The sequence below is a fragment of the Oryctolagus cuniculus genome, chromosome 1 (assembly GCF_964237555.1).
Source record: "Oryctolagus cuniculus chromosome 1, mOryCun1.1, whole genome shotgun sequence".
Taxonomy (NCBI): Eukaryota; Metazoa; Chordata; class Mammalia; order Lagomorpha; family Leporidae; genus Oryctolagus; species Oryctolagus cuniculus.
The window spans coordinates 84,587,939-84,610,517 of record NC_091432.1 but is presented as its reverse complement, the minus strand read 5'-3'; the positions used below and the strand labels follow the sequence as shown (position 1 = coordinate 84,610,517).

The 22,579-nt window shown below is 37.0% G+C and overlaps 1 protein-coding gene across 18 annotated transcripts in view; it reads right to left on the bottom strand.

The window, feature by feature from the left end:
- DEUP1 (deuterosome assembly protein 1) overlaps nucleotides 1-22,579 on the bottom strand; it is a 111,252-nt gene that overhangs the window by 14,930 nt on the left and 73,743 nt on the right. For all 18 annotated transcript variants that reach the window (XM_008262705.3, XM_051850197.2, XM_008262709.3 and 15 more), the window contains 2 exons: nucleotides 14,460-14,656; nucleotides 7,028-7,142 (listed from right to left, as the gene is read on the bottom strand). In XM_008262705.3, the coding sequence (XP_008260927.1) occupies nucleotides 7,028-7,142; nucleotides 14,460-14,656 (312 nt within the window). The remainder of the gene's footprint in view (nucleotides 1-7,027; nucleotides 7,143-14,459; nucleotides 14,657-22,579) is intronic.

The following is a 22,579-nucleotide window of genomic DNA, read 5'->3' as shown; positions in this document are numbered from 1 at the left end:
GGGTGCAGTGAGCATTGTGGCGGCAGGGGGATCTGAGTGGTTCTAGTACATATGCTGGGCCAGAGTGTGTTTGCAGTAAAAAATTTTAATTAGTACACGAATGAAGAAAATGCATTTGGTTTTGCATAATGCAGAGTTTTCAGTGACATGGAACTCGAATAGACTGTCAAGGAGGCAGTGGGTCTCAGAAGACAGATCTGGAAGTGGTTATTTTGCCTAGTGGTTAATTTGTTGGCTGAGACACCCAAGTCCCATATTGGAGTACATGGGTTTGAGTTCTCTGGCTTCCGATTCCAGCTTCTTGCTAATGCAGACCCTGGGAGGCAGCAGGTGATGGCTCAAGTGGTTTGGTCTCTGACACCCACATGAAATATCTGGGTTGAGTTCCTGGCTCCTGATGTCAGCTTGGCCCACCAGCAGCCATTGTGGGCATTAGGGGAGTAATGCAGTGGATGAGAGCTCATGCTCTCTCTCTCTCTCTGTCTCTTGTTTCTGTCTCTCACATGAAGATACATCTGGATCAGAGGCACTGATTTGGACATTATAGATGACTATTAAAGCCATAAGATAGATTAAAAACCTCCAAACTATGCAAATAAATTAAGAAAAAATAATTTTAAAAAATAGAACCCTGGGTACTCACTCCTATGCCCATGTTCTTGGTATTGTCATCAATGATAACTGCACTATTTAGTAATCAAGATTTAAAGCAATCTACCTATTATCCTTCCAGTTTACTTACTCTCCTAATCCAGCATTTCTTTGACTTCATTTGGACTCTTCCCAATCCACCGTCTTCCTCAAGTCCTCCCTTCCTTTCTAACTCTGCCTGCATTTCATGTCCATCATTATAACCATTCCACACCGTGTTCCTCCCTGTATCCTGTCTCTATTCTAGTTATTGGGTAAAATATGGCCCTAATTAGCTTAACCCATCTGCCTGGCTCATGCCTAGACCTGAGCAACTGAATGCTGGAGCAGTCGGTTGGGGGTGGGAGGATTACATTACAACATGCACTGGTTTCACTTTAAGATTCAACACCACAGATGCCAAACTGCCAATTAACGCTGCCTGGCGATTCTACTGCACTTGCCTAATATATTCATTTTCTGATTGATTGTCTTTGACTTGGCCTCCTCCTCAGGGAAGAATTCCCTTATCTCTCCCCATCCATTTAGAACTGTGGCCATATTACAGAGATTCATCCTTCCACCTATACTGTGGATCCTGTTCCTTCTTACTTATTCAATGACTTTGCTTCTGCAAATGAACCATGTCCTTTCCTGAACCCTTCTCCTTTCACTATCAAACTCTTCTCTTTGAGCTCTCATTGGGCCACTAACTGTTATGAACCAATGCTTTGTCTTGGGACAATTTCTCCTTTATACTGCCTTAAATATTCTTATCCAGTTCCATAGACTTAAATACCAGTTTCACAAATCCTATTGACTACTTAATATCTTCATGTGGTCATCTAATAAATATTTCAAACCTAAATGTCCAACCTAGAAATCTTAATTTCTCTTCTGTTTCTTCCCTAGCCTTCCCATGTCAGAAATGGTACTACCACCTACCCAGTGTGCTGGATGAAATCCCAGGAGTAATATTAGATCCCTCTTTTCCCCTCAATCCTCATAACCAATTTACTGTCAAGTCTGGTTTATGCTCTAAAACATTTCCTGGATCCATCATGTTGCTCCATCTCCAAGGCTACCAAGATAGCATCACCATCTTTTCTTGCTTGGAATATTGGAATAGCCTTATAATAGTTCTCCCCACTTCCATCCTTAATCCTCTGTAATTTATACTTTATTTAACAAAGTTTTTTACAAAAACTGTTGACAGATCATGAATTCCCTCTGCTACAGTTTAGATATGGTTTGTTTTTCTCTGCTATGGTTGCTGGAAGCTTGGTTCCCAGTGTGGCAATGTTAAGACATGGAGAGACCGTTAAGAGGTGAGGTCACTGGGGTTTGCTACCCTTGGAAGGGATTAAGGTGGTTCTCATGGGGCTTTTGTTAGTTCTCATAAGAACAAGTTGTTGGAAAAGAGCAAGCATGGCCCCTGAGTTGCTTGCTGGCTTCTAGTATTCCGTGTGATCTCCCCCTCCTCACACACTCCACCATCATGCCATTCACCATGATGTGCTATCAGCCAAGTGAGCCCTCGCCTGAGCCAGCACCATGCTGTTTGGACTTTCAGCCTCCAAAACTGTGAGCTAAATAAACCTATAGACTTCTTTTCTTTATAAATTACCAAGCTTCAGGTATTTGTTACAGTAATAGAAAATGGACTAATACATGCTTCTACTTGAAACTTCCCAGCGGCTTCTCAGTGTTTTAAAATAAAATCCAAACTCCATCATTCAGCCTACTATCCCTGTACATCTGGACTTCCTCTGACTACTACTTTTCCCATTTCATTCCCTTCTTCCTCTTCCCTTTTAAGCTCCAGCACCCATTCTATTCTATGATTGCACCTATTCTGGCTATTGCATATAAATGGGATCATATAGTATATGATGTTTTGTGTCTAGCTTCATTCACTTAGCATGTTTTTGAGGTTCATCTGCAGTATAGCATAGACTGATACTTCACTCATTTCTGTAGCCAAATAACATTTCATTGTATGTATATATCACAATTTATTTATCCTTTCATGCACTGATGGGGTTTCCCTCTTTTTGTACTGTATCATAGACTTGTCTCATATGAAGATGCATTTAGAGGAGGACTTGCCTTGGGACTGGCGTTGTGGTACAGGGGGTTAAGCACCGCCTGCCACAGTGGCATCCCATATGAGCACCTATTGGAGTACTGGCTGCTCCCCTTTGATCCAGTTCCCTGCTAATGTGCCTAGAAAAGCAGCAGAGGATGGCTCTGCCACCTACTTGGGAGACCTGGAAGGAGTTCTAGACTCCTGTTCCTGGTTTCAGCCTGCCCCAGCCCTGGCTGTGACAGCCAGTATAGGAGTGCACTCATGTTTGGAATATCTCTCTATCTCTTCCTCCCTCTCTGTTACTCTGCCTTTCAAATAACTTAGTAAATAAATATTTTTAAAAAAGAACAGGACTTGCCTTACAGTGTGTGCTTACCACTCATACATGTTTAAGAATGGATGATAATACTTACATGTAAGGGGAAGGAGTAGGAGGGAGAACACTGGAAGTAGACAGGAAAAGAATAGCCAGAAAGGCAGCTTGAAGATCAGTGAACAGTGTCACAGAAGACAGAGAATAGAAGAGTTTCAAGAAAACAGGATTAAACAAGACAAATACTTAAAAGTGTTCATTTAGTTAGTAACTAGGAATCACAGGCGGCATTGTAGGAATGGTATGGATGTGGAAGACAGAATGGAGCCGTGGATGGAAACTGCTGGACCCGCAACAATGAGTTGGCCTATGTCTCTCAGAGAAATGTAAGGCCTCCTACACAGACTAAGTTCCCTATGCCGAACCCTACAACAGTAAAGGATTTTCTTTCCCTGTAACTCTGAAGGTTTAAGAACTCCTTAAAGGAATAATGTATAATTTTAGAAGTGGTAGGAGACCCACTGTTCATTAAGTTAAATCAACATATGCTTCTGCATGCCTTTTATGCACCTGTTAGTGCCAAGCTCTGTTTTAGGTGTTGTTATAATGGTAAACAAAAATAGAAAAATTCTCTGTTTTCATGGATTTTACATTGTAGGAAGCTAGGAAAACGAAGAAGCAAACAAAATGTGTCATAGTGAAGTACAATGTAAAAAGGGGGAAAAAAGCAAGACCAGGAGACAGGGAGTGAAGAGCGAGATGCTATTATAGGTTGGCTGCTCAGGTATCTCTGATGAGGTGATGTATGACAAACAATATGATCCTAAGATCCTGAGCCATCCGATATTAGAATAATGCAATAGTTAGCGGCTTTGTCACTTTGTGAAAACGTATTGCTTGACTGGAATTCGTTTTTAAAATTTGAGTCATTAAAGAGCAAAGTTTTGTTGGTACAGAATTCACAAAGTTCCCCTAGAGATTCCCATAACTTAAATGAGGAAGTTTCTTTACTTTCTGGGTTTGAAATTTTATTTTGTTGAAATAATGTTGGCATTTTATTGAGCTGTACACAAAGAACACTTCAGGGCTTTACAGATTGCTGCAACTTCTGAGGGAAACCATAGTGTGCCTCCCAAGATATGAAGGATTATTGAGCTAAAGACAATTAAGATGCCTTCCCTTCTGTTGGCCCAAGAGAAGGATGGAGATTTACGAAGACAGAAGGTCTTTTTATGTGCCCCCTTTCCTAAGGACAGGATGTAAATTTTTCATTACAACTTTTATTAGCTCAGAGACAACAGAGCAATCTGGGTGCAGACGGTACTCCTTTCCACTGTTCTGCCTTTGGAAGCCCAGGACTGCTTTCCCTTTGTTTTGTCACTTTTCTAAAATTCATTGTTCTTTGTGGAAGAGGATATATAAGCCAGACTCTAAGCCGCTACTTTGAGTTGCTTTTGACTTGAGATGCTTTTGAATCGTTTTGCCCACATACTGTGCACTACAAGCATTCAGCTTGCTTGTTTTTTCTCTTATTAATCTGTCTTTTGTTACAGAAATCTGTCTCAACTTTGAATTGAGGGTTAAAGAAAACCTGATAGTTTCTGCCTTTGCTTCAAAAGTTAAAAGTTTTAATTCTTTTTTTCTGCCACAATAGTTGCAACCTTACTTCCAGCTCTTACTAATATAGGGTGACAGATTCCAGAAAAGCAGAAAAGAATTCATGGGATACTCCCATCTAATTTAATTGTTGTATTTGACTTTTAAAAATACTTAATATCAAATGGGCACTAAAACATTACATAATATAGTTTGAATATAAGGTAAGGTAATTGCTAAAAGTATTTTTATGTACCTTCTGAATTGGAAAAAATACATGTTTTTAAAACTGATTATTACATTCAATAAATTATCACAAAATAGAACACTTCAGCAGAGAAGTAGAAACTGTTAAAAGAATCAGTGAAAATTCAAGAACTGAAAAATATTAAAATTGAAATTAAGGACCCTTCCTACTCATTTTCTGAATACACCATAATCTGATACTAAAACATGACAGGGACGGCAAAGGAAAATTATAGCTAATTTCTCTTATGAACACAAAGCAAAATTCTAAACCAAATATTAATGGACTAAAAAATCCAGTGATCAAGTGAGGTTTTGTTCTAAGAATGCAAAGTTGGATTAAAATCTGAAATCAAGATAAAGTATCACCTTAAAAGAGCAAAGGAGAAAAATATGGCTGTTTTCATAGAGGAAGAAAAAGCATTTGATAAAATGCATTATCTATGAACAAATCAGCAATTTAGGAATGAAAGGTAATTTCTCTAACCTTTCTAAGGGAATCTATAAAACATCTACAGGAAATATCATACACAAGGGTGAAATTTTGAAAGCGTTCTTTTTGTGATTTAGAATGAGAGAAAGATACTAGTAATATTTAATCCTCAGTGTTTACTGGAGAGCTGAGTCAGTACAATTAGGCAAAGAAAAGGAGTGGGGAAAGGTATAATGGTTTGAAAGTGAGAAATCAGACCATCATTATTTTGATGGTAACTATAGAAAATCCAAAGGAATCTACAGGACTGGAATAAATGGTACAGAGCTAATTGAACATTTCCTTAGGAAAAAAGGACTCAGAATATTAAGTTGCATTGTACACTAATATTAATTCCAGTTGGATTGTATATCTGAATATAAAAGTTAAGAACCACAGTGTCTAGAAGATAACATAGGGTATTTTTATAACCTTGGGACAGGAAAGAATTTTTAATAGGACACCAAAAATACTACCCATAAATGAAAAGAGTCATAAACTTGAATATATTAAAATTAGAAACTTCTGTTCATTGAAAGATACCATAAGAAAAGAAGCAAGTAAGAGTGGAAGATATTTTCAATACATAAACCGACAAAGGACTTATATCTAGAATACATGAAAAATCCTATAAATTAGAAGAATAAAGACAATCTAAAAGAAAATTAAGCAAAGAAGTCACTTTACAAAGAAGGATAGCAAAATGGCCAATAAATTTATGAAAAGGTGCTCCTTAGTCACCAGAGGCATATGAATTAAAATCATGGTAAGATATTGCTACACACTGACCACATGGCTGAAATTTAAAACACATGGTAACCTGTGTTTGAAAGAATAGAGAGCAAGAGAACTTTCATTCACTATTTTTGGGGATATTCATTGGCTTAATTATGAAAAGTTTGGCAATACCTCCAAATTAGAAATGACTAAAATTCCTATCAAAAGTAGAAGGAATAAATGAATTTTAGTTTCCTTGTGCCTGGTATTTATATACAATGACATACTATAGAGGAAAAAATACACAATGGACTACAATTATGTAAAACAATATGGTTGATGATGAAGCTCAGAGACAATGTTGAACAAAAGAAGCCAGACACAAAATAAGACATATAGTGTGATACTACTGCTATCAAATTTACAAATTGGCAAAATGGATGATGTTAAAAGTCGTCCTTGGGAGCAAGTGGAAGTAGAGACTAGTAGGGGGGACATGAGTGATTGGACAGGTGTGATTGTTCTGTTGTCACCTGGGTTGTAGTTACACTGATGTGCTGCCTTTGTAATAATTTATCAAGCTGTCCACTTAGGATGTGTATATGTTTATATAAGTCAAGATCAATAAAAATATTGATAACCTGTTGCTCTATAAAATATACAGATCTTTGAGGGCTCATGGAACAGACAGGCATGAGTCCCTAAGATTACACATTTAAAAAGCACCACCTATAATTGTGGTGCACACCTCACAGTATATGCATAACTGTGGGCTGAAAAGACTTCATGAAACAAAATAGACTTTTTCTTTTCCTGCATCATTTGGTCAAATGACTTGCAGATCAGGGAGCAACTTTTGTTTTGTTTTTAGCTACTATGTACACTAGTATGTTGATATCAATGTAAGAACAAATAATTACCTATTAAACGGAAAAAAAAAAAGTCCAAACAACCAGAAACTCACCAGTGGGAATACTTCATCATCGCTAACCAAAGGGCTTGTCATTTCTTTGGTTGGAAAAGTCAAAGGTAGTAATGAAGGTGTTGCACTTCTCTTTGGCTCACAGTTTTGGCTAAGTCTAAAAGAGAAGGTATATTTGTTATTGTTGCTACCAGTGATACATGCATGTTTATGTGGCTAAGAATTCTAATTTCCTTGATGTCTTCTTACAAGTGAAACACAACCAAATGTTTGGGTTCTTTATCTGGATATTTTTTTAAAAAAGATTTTCCTAATGAATAATTTTTGCTTTACTTAAAAGATTTAGAATGATTAATAGTGGAGCAGAAAACATGATAGTTGTTAAAGCTATTCTGCCTATGTTGCTTCCTCTTCTGTGTTTTCCTTTTATATCTCTGTGCCATTTAATTAAATAATCTGAAGCCGGTTTAAGAAAAATATTAAACAGCTGATATTGATGCCCTTCAATATTTTAGATAGATACTCTGTTTTTAATCTCTGTTACACTTAACTTTACTGGCTTTCTTAATAGAATTATACTTTTTATTCATGATAAAATAAATCTTTGTATAAAAATTCTAATTTCTACTGAGCTTAATGATGTATATAATATTTTCAATTTATACCATCTTGACTTTTAGTCACATGATCTTGAAGAGTCAACCTTATCTCTTGGTAACTTTAATTTTCTTTTATAAAAGAGGGTTGTTATGAGACTTGAATTATTTAATACATGTAAAACACTTTGAACACAATAGCCGACATATAGTAAGCACCCAGTAAAGATTAGGTATTATTGTTATTATTATTTTTAAACTCATTTGGTTTTCAAAATAATCCTAACAATGTGAATACTATCTATAGATAAGGAAACTAAGACTTAAAATTTAAATTATTTTTTGAGTAATCTACTTTCTAAATCCGAGTAATTGCTAGGAAGTAATAATTTTCGATTTTGGACTTAAATCCAGGGTTTTTTTTTTTTACTTCAGAACCCATAATTTGGAAAAAAGGCACAGCATGCAATCTGTTATTTGTGCTAAAACAGAGGGTGGAAAATGACAGTGAAAAAAAGAATACCAGTGAGATTTTAATTTCAATTTGCTGACTGAACAAATGAATAATAAAACAAAGAAATGAACCAATTTATCCCAAAATTTTATAAAAATTTTTTTTATCTTAGCATAGGCCATTTGAGATTAAATATTTAATGAAAAAAAATGGGGTCTAAATTTAATCAGATCATCAGAGACTATGAAAACATAAAAATCTCTTCCATTTAAAATTATTTAATTTTGCTAATAATTCAAATTGCCCACAGATAATTATGGATTAGATTTTAATTTGATGTAATTAGAATAGTCCACATAATTTTTCTCTGTTCTTGTCCAAAGATTAATCTATATAGACTTGGCTTTTTTTTCTGTTACTGAAACATTTTCAAAGCTATGCATACAAATAGCAATAAAAGCTAAGTGAGGCATCTGTAAATTAGTACATAAAAACAAACACAACATGTTATACATTTTTATTTATTGTGAAATAAATCTTTTTTCTACCCATTTTCCAAAACCATAATTACCATGGAAACAGAACGGCAAATTAAACTAAAATAACATGGTTTATGATGTGCACAATGAGATGAAACATCTCACAAATCAAACAGAATAATAAAAATTGCATAGGACATTTCCACATGATCTTTAACCAAGCCTTTTAATTTGAGTGAGGCTACCCTCTATACTTCAAAGCACAGTAGGGAAAAAAATAATTATACAAGTAGTTCAAATACACACACACACACACATCTAACTTTGTAATCTCAATTATACAGAGATTTCAGGAAAAGTATTATTTGTCCTAAATTATCTAAATAATTATCTCAATTATCCATTTTTCTCTGGCTGTATAGATATAGTTTTATGGTATTAATTACTAAAATTTATATAGGAGCATTCTTATTATTGTAAGATCAATAAAATGTAGAGATTGAAAGGGAAGACTACATTATGGAGTAAAGTACTTTTGTTTTAAATCATCTTTATATCTGACAAGTTCTTCTAGAATATAGCTATTCAGATACTTCATAAAACCACCTTGCATAAAATGTTACCTATATCAATTTAAAAGCTATCTTGAAAATTATTTCAGAGGCTTTTCATATTCCCTCACAAGCTGATCTGTACAGTTAGCTTTACCACAAGCTCTATTCCAAGGCTGCTGCTTAATTTGCTAGGTAGGTAGGAAGGACCTGAAGAGTCCATATCTATCTACTTGATATTTGTGTCAATGTGTCACAGTTCTCAGAGTGCTCTGACTTGTACAGCAAATGTTGTTCTTCCATTAATTTCTCCCGGGCTGTCAGACAACGTCCTTAGCAGGAACAAGGTCCTATCACATATCATGCTGTATCACCTTTTCCCAGGCTCACTTTCTAACACTGCACATAGCTCCTATTCTGGGAGCTGCTCACTGTTTCCTGATCCAGCACTCTTCAGCCTACTGTGTTTTGCTCCTTATTGAGCAACAGACAAAATTTTCTCAGCTTCCTTATGGCTTCTAGATGGCAAGGGATCCATCCTGTGGGTTCTTATGACAATCCTGCTGACATTCTATATTACAGTCTTATAATTCATTAGCTAGACCCGAAGCCACTTTAATGATTAATGTTTGTGATTACTAAAATTTTTCCAGTAACATGACACAACTTTTAAAAGCATAAATTCACTTTAATATATCTTCTATAGGAATAAAACTCTATTTATTGTAGAATTGATTTATCATTAAAGTTAGTTATATATAAATAATTCTGGATACCACTGCTCCAAATTAGCTTATACATTATCCCGAAACATCAAAAGTGTAACTTTTAAGAACAATATTCAAAACACCCTCATCAAATTTGATTATATTTTACTCATAGTTTTGTAAAGTGTTGAGTCACTGTACTATTGGAAAACAAATGCTTTAGAATAACCTGAAAAGCTTCACATTTTAACTGAATGAGCATTAAAAACTTATCACTTTGAACAGAAGTGAAAAATAACAAAAAGTGAGATGCTTCAGGCTGAATAAAAGATAATCTCATGCTTAATAACTTTTACTCCATTAAGTCAAGATTTCCCTTATAATTAGACAGTGGACTTTATTTTGTGGAACATTATTTTCATATGCCTTTACCTAAAAGGTTTTTCCTTCCTAAAATAGTTTAATAAGACCTTATTTCACTAGCTTCTGATATGTAAAATGGCTTATATATTTTCCAATTAATTTATGTCAGAGAAATATGTATAGCTTTCACTATTTGACTCACTGAGCTATGTGGGAAAGATTTCATTTTTTACGTGGTAAAATTAATAGAGATGTATCTGCCTTGCAGTTCTCTACTGGTGAGTTCACAGTGTCCTTGCATGTCCACAACTCATCCCCATAGTGGGTTTTACATGGTAATAATTTATTCAGAACATTTGAAATGCTGTTTCTTTTAAAAAACCAGGTCACTGGAGAACACCGAAATCAGACAAGGCATTAAAACAAATTTAATGAAACTTTCCACAAATGAAACTGGCAGGACACAAGGCTTTGCTGCAGGAATAGCAGTCCAAACTGCTTATTAAGATAAGCTCCTGCTGAGCGCTTTACCTCTTATGTTGCTGGTTGTGTCCCCTACTGTCTTGTTTTTGTTAGGCACTTGCAACACATTCTGTACTGCCTGCCGAAGAGAAAAATGGAGGCAATCCAAATAAAAATACCTTTTAAAAATACTACAACTGTATTTTTGTTTCAACAGCACCACCTGATACCTTCGTCTAAGGCTTCAAAGTTATTTCCAACAAGCAAGAACAGGAAACAACTCAGGGTGTTCAATACAGGCCAGCAGCTAAAATGTACAGGAAGACCCTTTATAGTATCTGTAGGGACTTGGTTTTCTCTTTACCATGAAAAAACTATATACATGGGGGTAATTACTTGACCTCCAGAGAACTGAAGTCATATAGTAAGGGAAACACTTTGTAGAGAGTTTATTCTATGTTAGAAAATAGATTCTTACACCAAGATCAAGGTTAGACCCCTTTGGGGCAGGTTTTCAGTTATAGCAGCTGGGCGATGTGGGCACATTCACCAGACAACAGATCTGTGGATGTGGCCCAAAGACCCGTTCCATCTTCCCATTGTTTTTTTTTTGTTTGTTTGTTTGTTTTTGTTTTTTTTTTGACAGGCAGAGTGGACAGTGAGAGAGAGAGACAGAGAGAAAGGTCTTCCTTTGCCGTTGGTTCACCCTCCAATGGCCGCCGCGGCCGGCGCGCTGCGGCCGGCGCACCGCGCTGATCCGATGGCAGGAGCCAGGAGCCAGGTGCTTTTCCTGGTCTCCCATGGGGTGCAGGGCCCAAGCACCTGGGCCATCCTCCACTGCCCTCCCTGGCCACAGCAGAGGGCTGGCCTGGAAGAGGGGCAACCGGGACAGAATCCGGCACCCCGACCGGGACTAGAACCCGGTGTGCTGGCGCCGCTAGGCGGAGGATTAGCCTAGTGAGCCACAGCGCCCGCCCATTGTTGTTTTTATACTATTGCCACCACCGCCGCCACTGATGCTTTTGCAGAGTAGCATCTAGTCTTACTTAACCACCTGAGAAAGGGTTATTTAGCACTTTTGAATGCTTGCTGTATCTTGCGTTGGGGTTGAATGTACCCTTCTAATGCATTCAGAGCTGAGATGATGAAAGTAGGGGAGAGCTATTAAACATATCTTTCTTCTTTATTTTTTAAAAAGATTTATTTATTTTATTTGAGAGGCAGAGAAAGGGGGGAAGGGGGAGACGTATTCCACCCACTGGTTCACTCCCCAGATGTGTGCAATGGCAGAGCTGTGCCGATCTGAAACCAGGAGCCAGGAACTTCTCCCAGGTCTCCCATGCAGGTGCAGAGGCCCAAGGACTTGGGCCATCTTCCACAAGCAGACATTTATTTTAAACTGGCCCATGGGCTATGGACTTACCTCCCTGTAGAAGTGGGCAGGCTGTGGGGCTGTCGCAGTGGCACAGCAGCACAGCAGCACAGCAGGTTAAGGCTCCAGCGTGCAGTGCTGGCATCCCATATGGGCATTGGTTGAAGTCCTATCTGCTCCACTTCCAATCCAGCTCCCTGCTAACGTGTCTGGGAAAGCAGCAGAGGAGTCCCCTGCATGCATGTGGGAAACCCGAAAGAAGTTCCTGGCTCCTGGCAACAGATTGACTGAGCCCCTGCCATTGCAAGCTTTTGGAGAGTGAACCAGAGGTTGGAAGCCCTCTTTCTCTGTCTCTACTTTCTCTGTAACTCTGTCTTTCAAATAAATAAAATAAATCTTTAAAAATAAAATGAGTGAGCTTAGTTACAAAGATGAGCCTAGTGGCAACTGTCATCGACAGGACTATCTCTGCAGATGTTAGATTCAGTCATTTGTCTATTTGCAAGAAAGAGTGTAGGATGTAGGCAAGAAAGGGGCTCAGGAACAGGGGCAGAGAATCCGAAACAGTTGACTTTGCAAAGCTTGTTTTTCAGGGGATGGTCCAGGAAGGCTTATCTTGCAATATTGTACTTGGAGGGAGTCGGACCACCATGAATAGGAAGAGTTGTAAGAAACCAGTTTGAGTCAGATTTTTAAACATTTGATGTGTGAAGATGCAGGTCGCCTGAACAAGAAGGGCGCTCTCGCTGTCTCTGTGGATCCTGGATGTATGTTACGGGCAGGAAGGGCTCTGCCATTCTTCTACATTCTCGACATGCCCTAACCCTTGCAAAAAAAGCCCCGGCAAGCTGCTTCCCACGAGGGCAGTTTCTGTAGGGAACTAAAACTCTGCTGTCTCTTTACTTGCTTCAAGTAAGTAAAGTAAGGAGAGCTTTCTTTTGAGCAACTGGCCCTTGAGCCTGGTTATTTGGTAACACCCCAAGCGAAAAGACCTGTGTCTGCTAACATATTCACCAAAATATACTTTCTTGGCACTGTGAGTTGTTGGAAAAGTAGTGCTGTTACAGGTGTAATTTTGTTAGTAATAATATCCATAATAGTGGCTAACATTTATGGAACTAAATATGTTACCTAGATTTTCTCTTATAATTCTCACTAAAATCCCACAATCATTCTTCCTGTTTCTCAAATGGGAAATTGAGGGTGACAAAGGTTAAGCAAATTTTCTAAGGTCTTAAGTATGAATCCTATTATATGAGATCAGTATGTGAGGTTCTTCATGCTAAGTATTATGAGCTTCTGAACACAGTTGTAGTGAAGTTGAGTATGAGCCTATTTGCCACCTCTCTGCATCACAGAATGTTAAGAAATCTGATTATGAAATAAGTTTGGGGAATGATATACACCAAACCCCTTCTTGGAAACTTACAGTGTAAATTAGCATATTAATGGGTCTGAGAAACCCTGTAGAAAAGGATTTACCTGTTTTTCTGAGCTTTTTCCATGTTGGACACATTTGATTTCCTGATTTATTAAAATTGAGAAAATTAGCCTACTTTATGATATACTTACTTAAAACTTGGAAGTGTGACATTTTAAAGAGCATAGGAATAATATGGAGAGAAAATATTGATTTTCCATACAATCAGAGAAAATCTCTTACACAGTCATAGATTCCTTTCTTTTTTTTTTCTTTTTTTTAAATTTTATTTATTTATTTTTATTTTTTGACAAGCAGAGTGGACAGTGAGAGAAAGAGCAGAGAGAAAGGTCTTCCTTTTTTGCCGTTGGTTCACCCTTCAATGGCCGCTGGGGCCGGCACACTGCGCTGATCCGATGGCAGGAGCCAGGTACTTATCCTGGTCTCCCATGGGGTGCAGGGCCCAAGTACTTGGGCCATCCTCCACTGCACTCCCTGGCCACAGCAGAGAGCTGGCCTGGAAGAGGGGCAACCGGGACAGAATCCGGCGCCCTGACTGGGACTAGAACCCGGTGTGCCGGTGCTGCAAGGTGGAGGATTAGCCTCGTGAGCCGCAGCGCCGGCCCCATAGATTCCTTTCTTAAGCAATGACCAACAGTTTATTGCCACAGCTAGACCGTCAATATTATCAGAAGTGACATCTTCCAATACTTTCTATTTTGTTTGAACAGTGTACCTAACCTACTAAGATCTAGTTTTCTCTGTTGCTATGATGTAAAAAATTAATTAAGAATACTTATTTGTATATTTTGCATGCCATGTCAGCTTCCAAGGATGGCCTGAAGAGACTGCTGAGCTAAAATCCACTGTCACACCCCACCCATTTCACTGTTATATTTTGAAAGCTAGTGACAACAAGATTTTTAAAATATAGTAATGCTCTAGACTACTGCATTACCACTATAATATAAATTGTAAACAATGAGAAAGTGTAGTTATAATCTGAATTTTTGAGAAGTAAATTTTAATTGTTTTTAAACTTATATCCTTAAATAATGCAACCGGCATACCTATCTTCATTTTTTTCCATTTTTATTTGGCCTTGATAGGAGTATCTTCCAGTTTCTTCATAGCTATTTTGATTCGTCCATGTCGATTTTCCATTAACATGAAGTTTTGCAAGATCATTTCGAAGCCTTTCATTTTCATATTCCAGTTTGTTGATAGATGTATGCCTTGAATGTTCCCTGTTAGTGAAATCCATACTCTAAAGAATAAAATAAACCATTATTGAATACATTGTCTCTCATAAGCCTTGCATACTTTCTGTGTGTTTGGATGTGTGTGTTGGAAGCAAGGCCCTTTCATGTGAGCCAAGCCCAGTGGTTCTACTCTTGCTCACCTCCTACTGGTCTATCTCTTCACAACAAGCACATAATCAGTGGCAACTGCTGCTGAACGACACATTTGCTATAAAAGCAATGCATGGACTACGACCATGCCCAAGTACGGATGGTCTGCTCTATGCGTTACCATCCTCTCTGTCTGGAACAGAATGATTTTGTGTGTTTATAGGCATAAGCACAAAAATAACAGATTAATAACGGAGCCAGAAATAGTGTTAATAAAAGAACTAATATTGATAAATGATGAAACTAGTAACAACATACATTTCCATTTTAAAATAATATTTTTTCTGGTTAAATAATAGATGTCATAAGTAGTAGTATTATTTTTGTAGAAATTATGGAAAGATATTAAGAACAAAATAAATATTCCATACTACTACTCAATGATAACTTCTAGTAATAATTAAATTTATATCCTTCTCACGTTTTTTTCTATCAATAGAAAATACAATATAATTAGCAAAATGTCAATATAATGATAGCATATGGATACTTAGAAAATTATCAATATATAAGAATAATAGAAAATATAGTCAATATAAAATATAACAGGGATACTTTTTTAACTTTTATTTAATAAATATAATTTTTGAAAGTACAACTTTTGGATTATAGCGGTTTTTCTCCCCATAATCACCCTCCCACCCGCAACCATCCCATCTCCTACTCCCTCTCCCATCTCATTCTTCATTAAGATTCATTTTTAACTATCTTTATATAAAGAAGATCAACTCTGTACTAAGTAAAGATTTCACCAGTTTGCACCCACACAGAAACACAAAGTATAAAGTACTGTTTGAATATTAGTTTTACTGTTAATTCACATAGTACAACACATTAAGGACAGAGATCCTACATGGGGAGTAAGTGCACAGTGACTCCTGTTGTTGATTTAACAATTGACGCTCTTGTTTATGATGTCAGTAATCACCTGAGGCTCTTGTCATGAGTTGCCAAGACTATGGAAGCCTCTTGAGTTCACAAACTCCGACCTTATTTAGACAAGGCCATAATCAAAGTGGAAGTTCTCCCTTCAGAGAAAATTACCTCCTTCTTTGATGGCCCCTTCTTTCCGCTGGGATCTCACTCACAGAGATCTTTCATTTAGGTCTTTTTTTTTGCCAGAGTATCTTGGTTTTCCATGCCTGAGAAAGTCTCATGGGCTTTTTAGCCAGATCTGAATGCCTTAAGGGCTGATTCTGAGGTCAGAGTGAACAAGGATACTTTTAAAAGTGTAATCCCAATATCAAAATTGTAATGTGAAAAATGTTATAGAGTTTTGAGATCTGCTTTTGTTCCTCAAATATTATATATCCTTCAAACATAAGATTTTTAATGACTGCATTGTAGAGCTATAAGCAAATTCATTTGATTGCTCTGTTATGGAATATTTAGTTTATTTTCAAAATTATGAGTAACATTGTATTGATTTTTTCTTTTACACAAATTGTGGTACTTATTTCTTTTCTTTTTTAAAAAATATTTATTTATTTCTTTGAATGTCAGAGTTATACAGAGAAGGAGAGGAAGAAAGAGAGAGAGAAAGAAAGAGAGAGAGAGGTCTTCCATCCGCTGGTTCACTCCCCAGTTGGCTGCAATGGTCCTAAGCCGACATGAAACCAGGAGCCAGGAGGTTCTTCTGAGTCTCTCACGTGGGTGCAGGGACCTAAGGAATTGGTCCATCTTCTACTGCTTTCACAGGCCCTAGCAGAGAGCCGGACTGGAAGTGGAGCAGCCGGGACTCGAACCGGCCCCCATATGGGATGCTGGCTCTGCAGGCAGCAGCTTTACCTGCTACACCACAGTGGTGGCCCCGGTATTTATTTCTTTAGCTAGATTCCAAGGAGTAGATCTCTGGCTTAAGTTGAATATTTTTTAGGAATTTGATAAAAAGTGTCATTTCCCACCCTTCCCCCATAAGTTCCCAATCTCAAAAATTCCTATCACTAATGTATTAAAGAGCCTATCTTATCACATGCATGACAATGTTACATTACTATTTTGTTAAATTTGCTAACTTGATAGACAGGAGCTATTATATTTACTTGATTATTAGTGAACTTATATATATTTTTATACATTTCCTGACAGATTTTTTTTACCTCCTTATGTTATTTGTTCATTTTTCCATTAGGATGTTTATGTTCTTCTCAACCAAACCAAAACTGAAAGATTTTTTTTTACATTAAGTATAGTAATACACTATTTCTTGAATTAGTCAAAAATATGTTTCCATATGATTTTTAAGTTTTAACTTTAGTGTGTGGCATGTTTTATCCAGAGGCTTAATTGTTGCTTTTATTTAGTGGAATCTATTGTGACTTCTTCCTTACTTTCATATCTTAGTTTTTTCATTATAAATCTGTTAAATATTCACTTACATTTTCTTCTATATATTTTATAATTTCATTATTTTATATTTAATTCTGTAGATGATTTGGAATTAATTTTGGTATAAAATGGGAGAGAATACTAATTATTATTCTAATTGTTCTGATCACACATTGATTAAATCATCCATTCCCCACTACTGAATGATGCAACAGATTATATACTAAAAGCATATAGCTTAGGGTCTGAGTCTGAAGTATTCTATCTTATTCATCTCACAGATAAAATTTTGCCAAAATCACACAGATTTGAGCAAGGCAGCTTCATCATAAAGTTTTACTACCTGGTAGGAGCCACTCAATTCTAATATGTCCTCAGAATAGAATATGAAATATGTTAAATCACAAAATGAGAGATTTAGAGTAAGAATAAAGATTTCTGAGAATATTTTAATTAAATGCTATAAGAAGTTTCCTAGTGGGTATCTGAACTTTTCATAAAGATTTTTAAGAAACAGGATGTATTTTCACAATGAAAATGCTTTGAATGACTCTATCTGGTCATTTCTAGCACTATGATTTCAATATTCATGAGCAGTGAACCTGCTGATTAAGCACAACCTGAGTTGAAATAACTTTTTTTTGAGCTCCAACTATCTATGGTTCAAAGTCCATAACTATAAATGATTATCGCATTGAATGTGCTTTTTGAAGTTCCTAAATTTTAAAGCTTTGAATGCTTTAAATATTCATTCTGATTTTTCTAAAATTTTTGACTAATTGGAACAGTGTAAATTATTCATGTGTTTTAAAATAAATAAGTGTAGGAATATACATATAGATTAGGTCTTTAAAATGTTTGCCTACTTGTTTCGTTTTTTGCTTTAAATACCAAGTCTGTTAACTAAGTTTTCTGTTTCCTGCCTAACATATTATGGATGTTTAGGAAATACACAGAAAGGCCTCAGTTTTGAATGGAAGAAAATGCTCTAGGGGAGTGAACTTTTCTACCAAACCATATGGGAAGGGTTACATGCTTCTAAGTCCATTGACCAAGGTGTTCTTTGAAGAAGGAGGGCTATTGAAAGTCTTTCTCTGCTTGGTAGGCCCTTGCCTTGGAATTTGTCACCATTTACTCTTTTGAGAGACACTATGGCAGATAAGAGTGACCTAGTCTTTTTCATTAAAAGAGAAAGGATTATTAAAGGATAATTTAAAAAATTGTTTTTATTTATTGGAAAGAGTTACAGAGAAAGAGCGAGAGACATAAACCTTCCATCTACTGGTTCACCTCCCAGATGACCCCAATGGCCAGGGTTGGGCCAGGCTGAAGCCAGGAGCCAGGAGGTTCCTCTGAGTCTCCCTCATGGGTGCAGGGGCACAAAGACGTGGGCCATCCAGCTGCTTTCCCAGGAGCATTAGCAGGGAGCTGGGTTGAAAGTGGAGCAGTGCTCATATGGGATGCTGGCATTGCACGGGGCGGCTTTACCCAGTATGCCACAGTGCTAGCTTCATGATTGCTTATTCTAAAATTAGACTTTTGATAAATATGGAAGAGGCACTGTCTTATAAAATTTTCTTTATAGGGAAAAAGTTTATATGTGTAGATCTGGTTGAAAAAGGTCAACCAGATGTCCGTAAGAATCTCATCTTTGGAAAGATTCAAAATTTGACTTTGAATCAAATAACTGCCAGTGAAAATGTATGATCTGATAGTCTGCTGTTCAGTTAAAATTCTACTCAAGTTTTCTCTATGAAATTAGGTTATATCTCTGATGATTGTTGGACGCATGTTGTCTTAAAATAATTAAGATAATAGCAATGAGTTTTTTAAACCCCACAATTTTCTAAATGTACATAATTAAATAAGTAGATGAATATGACCTGAAAGAATTACATAGGTAATATATTTATATGTATTAAATTTAAGAGCATATTCCATTTTCCTTGACAACCATCTATTTTTAGGTTCTCTCATTTTATGTTCTTGAATACTTTTCTAATGATTTCAGGAATGTATCTTCCATTAGATGATTAAATACATGCAAAAATAAATATTAATTAAATCTACCTCTGTGGTTCCGTTTGGTTATTTTAGAGATCCGGTATTCAATTATTATTTCTTCCAAAATTTTAGAAATCTATAGTTTTCATTCATTTCTTTATTCTTTTCTAAAATTTTTTAAGAAATCTAAATGAAAGGTAGAGGGACAAATGGATAGAGAGCTTCCATAACACTGACTTATTTCCCCAGATGCCTGCAACAGGTTGGAACTGGGCCAGGCCAAAGCTAAGTCAAAGCCTAGAGCCGAGAACTCAATCCAGATCTCCAACGTGGATAGCAGGAATCCAACTATTTGAGCCATCACTGTTGACTCCCAGGATCTGCCTTATCAGGAAGCTCGAATCAGGAGTCAAAACTAAGGATCCAACCCAGGCACTATGATATAAGACTGTACAGGTGTCCCAGGTGGTGTCTTAACTACTAGGACAAATGCTTACCTTCATTTCTTATTCTTTTTTTAAAAAGGTATATTTAGGGGCTTGCGCTATGGCATAGTGGGTAAAGCCACCACCTGAAGTGCCTGCATCCCATTTGGGCGCCGATTCATGTCCTGGCTGCTCCTCTTCTAATCCAGCTCTCTGCTATGGCCTGGGATAGCAGTAGAAGATGGCCCAAGTCCTTGGACCCCTGCACCCACGTGGGAGACCCAGAAGAAACTCCTGGATCCTGGCTTTGGATCAGCTCAGCTCTGGCCGTTACGGCCTAATGGGGAGTGAACCAGTGGATGGAAGACCTCTTTCTATTTCTCTCTTTGCCTCTCCTTCTCTCTGTGTGTAACTCTGACTTTCAAGTAAATAAATAAATCTTTAAAAAAGAAAAAAGAAACATTTATTTAAAAGGCAGATTTAGAGCAAGAGAGGGAAACACACACACACACACACATACACACACACTCTTCCATTCTCAGGTTCTCGCCTCAAATAGCTGTAATGGCCCGGGGTTAAGTTAGGAAGCAGCCAGCAGTCAGGAACTCCATCTGGGACTCCCAGGTGAGTGGCAGGGTCTGAAGCCTCATTTCTTATTCTTGAAATGACAAACCCTCCTGGTGCTTATTTATTTGGAAAGACTTAGATGAGATCAGTTGAACTAGTGAAATGTTTGAATGATAGCATTATGCCTATACAGTTTTTCTTTTTAGTTATGTATATTCAACAATAATTAGACTAAAAAGAAAGACTCTTTAATCATGTTTCATGGTTAGTATGTTAGTTTTCAGCATGCAAGTAGATGCTTAATCATTGTGAAGGAACTAACTTTTTATGCTATTTCATTTAGCAAACTGTATGGATTAGTGCAAGGCAAACTGGTCTTCTTAAAAATTTCAATGAACTGAGTATTACTATAAAATCAAGAAAACCCCTTTCTTTGCTCCATGCATTCAAGTTTCCATACAAATCCAAGGAAAGCATCTTTCAGAGCAGAGCCTCTGCCCAGTGCTATTACTAGACTAACTATGTCAAGGAGACCCAGGAAAACTTAGATACCAAGTAGTTAGTCCCATCAGTACATTCTTCAGAGGAAACTAGGAGCTGCCCAGCCCCTTGCCTGCACTGGGAGGTAACTGAGTGCCAGGCTGCTCTTTTTACCACTGAGCACGGGCTTTCTGCGAACATCTTTCCCCGAGTGGAACTGAGTAGGGCGCTTCACCACTAGGTAAGCAGAAAAATTTGCAAAGCTGTATTATTTGGAAATGATCAACATTAAGATCAGAAATTTCCTTGCCTAGAGAAGAAAAATTATTGTTATTTTGATATTATCCAAATATATTAAATTTTAGAGGACTTAAAAATAATGATATAAATATTTTGCTTCATATAAAATCAGCACATTATTTAATTCTACTTATTCCAATTATTTCAGAGAAAATTACCTGTGAGATTTTTTTTTCTAATTATTGGACTTTAACATCTAAGATGTGAGAGTTTTCTTCATTTTAAGAAACTAGAATTGGGGCAGATGCTGTGGTGCAGCGGGTTAACACCCTGGCCTGAAGCGCTGGCATCCCATAAGGGCGTCGGTTCGAGACCCAGCTGCTCCACTTCTGATCCAGCTCTCTGCTTTGCCCTGAGAAAGCAGTAGAAGATGGCCCAAGTCCTTGGGCCCCTGCACCCGCGTAGGAGACCCGGAGGAAGCTCCTGGCTCCTGGCTTCAGATCGGCACAGCTATGGCCATTGCAGCCATCTGGGCAGTGAACCAGTGATGGAAGACCTTTCTCTTTCTCTGCCTCTCCTTCTCTCTCTGTGTAACTCTGACTTTCAAATAAATAAATAAATAAATCTTTAAAAAAAAAAAGAAACTAGAATTACAGCAAAATAAAACTAGAAGGAGAAAATTAATCAATAAAATCTAAAAGTAACAAAATTAGGAAAAGTAAATGAAAGGAAAAATAAGTCCAAAACCAATACTTTTAAATATGAGTGAAATAAATGAATCCGTTATGAACTGGAGTAAAACAAAAAGGAGAGAAACAGCATGCTAAATTATGCAAACTTAGAAATAGGAAAGGAAACATAATCACAGGCTATAGATGAAAACAGTAGAGCACATTACTACCTTTGGTAACAAGGAAACAAACTGAAAGGGATAAAGATTTTCTTGAAAAATACAAATTACTAAAATGACCTAAGAAGTAGTGAACCCTGAATATACCAAGCAACTTAAAAATAATGGAAAGGTAATTGAAGATTACTAGGTCAAGACAGTTCTTCCTAACATTTAAAGGACTGATAATTCTAATATTATCTAAACTATTCTAGACCATCCAATTTGACTGCTGTGTTATATAAGCGAGAAATCTGGACACCAAAACAGACAATAATGGAGACAAGACACCTTGAAGACACAGAAGAAGACACCCTTGTGAAGGCAGAGATACAGGCAGAATGCCATGGAAAGATGGAAGATGGGAGACAGGCGTGTGCAAACCAAACAACACCAACAACTGCCAGCCATCCGCCTGAAATTCAGAAGAGGCCAGGAAGAATCCTCCTGTACAGTTTCACACCAAGTGCAGGTCTGGTCTGCCAGCTGCTGACACTTTGATTTTGGAAGTTCAACCTCCAGAACTGTGAGATATTAAATTTCTGCTGTTTTTAAACTACCTAATTTGTGGTGCCTTTTTATAGCAGCCCTATCAAATGAATATAATGACTAAGAAGATTGATTCCAGGAATTCAAAGGTGGATCAATATCAGGAAATCTGTTAACCACAGTCTGTTACACATCAACAAATTAAAGGGCAAAACCCATATTATGTCATATATGCTGAAAAGACATCTTATAAAAACGATTGGCAACTCTTAATAAAAAACTCTGTGTAGGAATAGAAAGATATAATAAAGACTATAAATCAAGAACAATATTACACTAAGCAACAAAACTCTAAA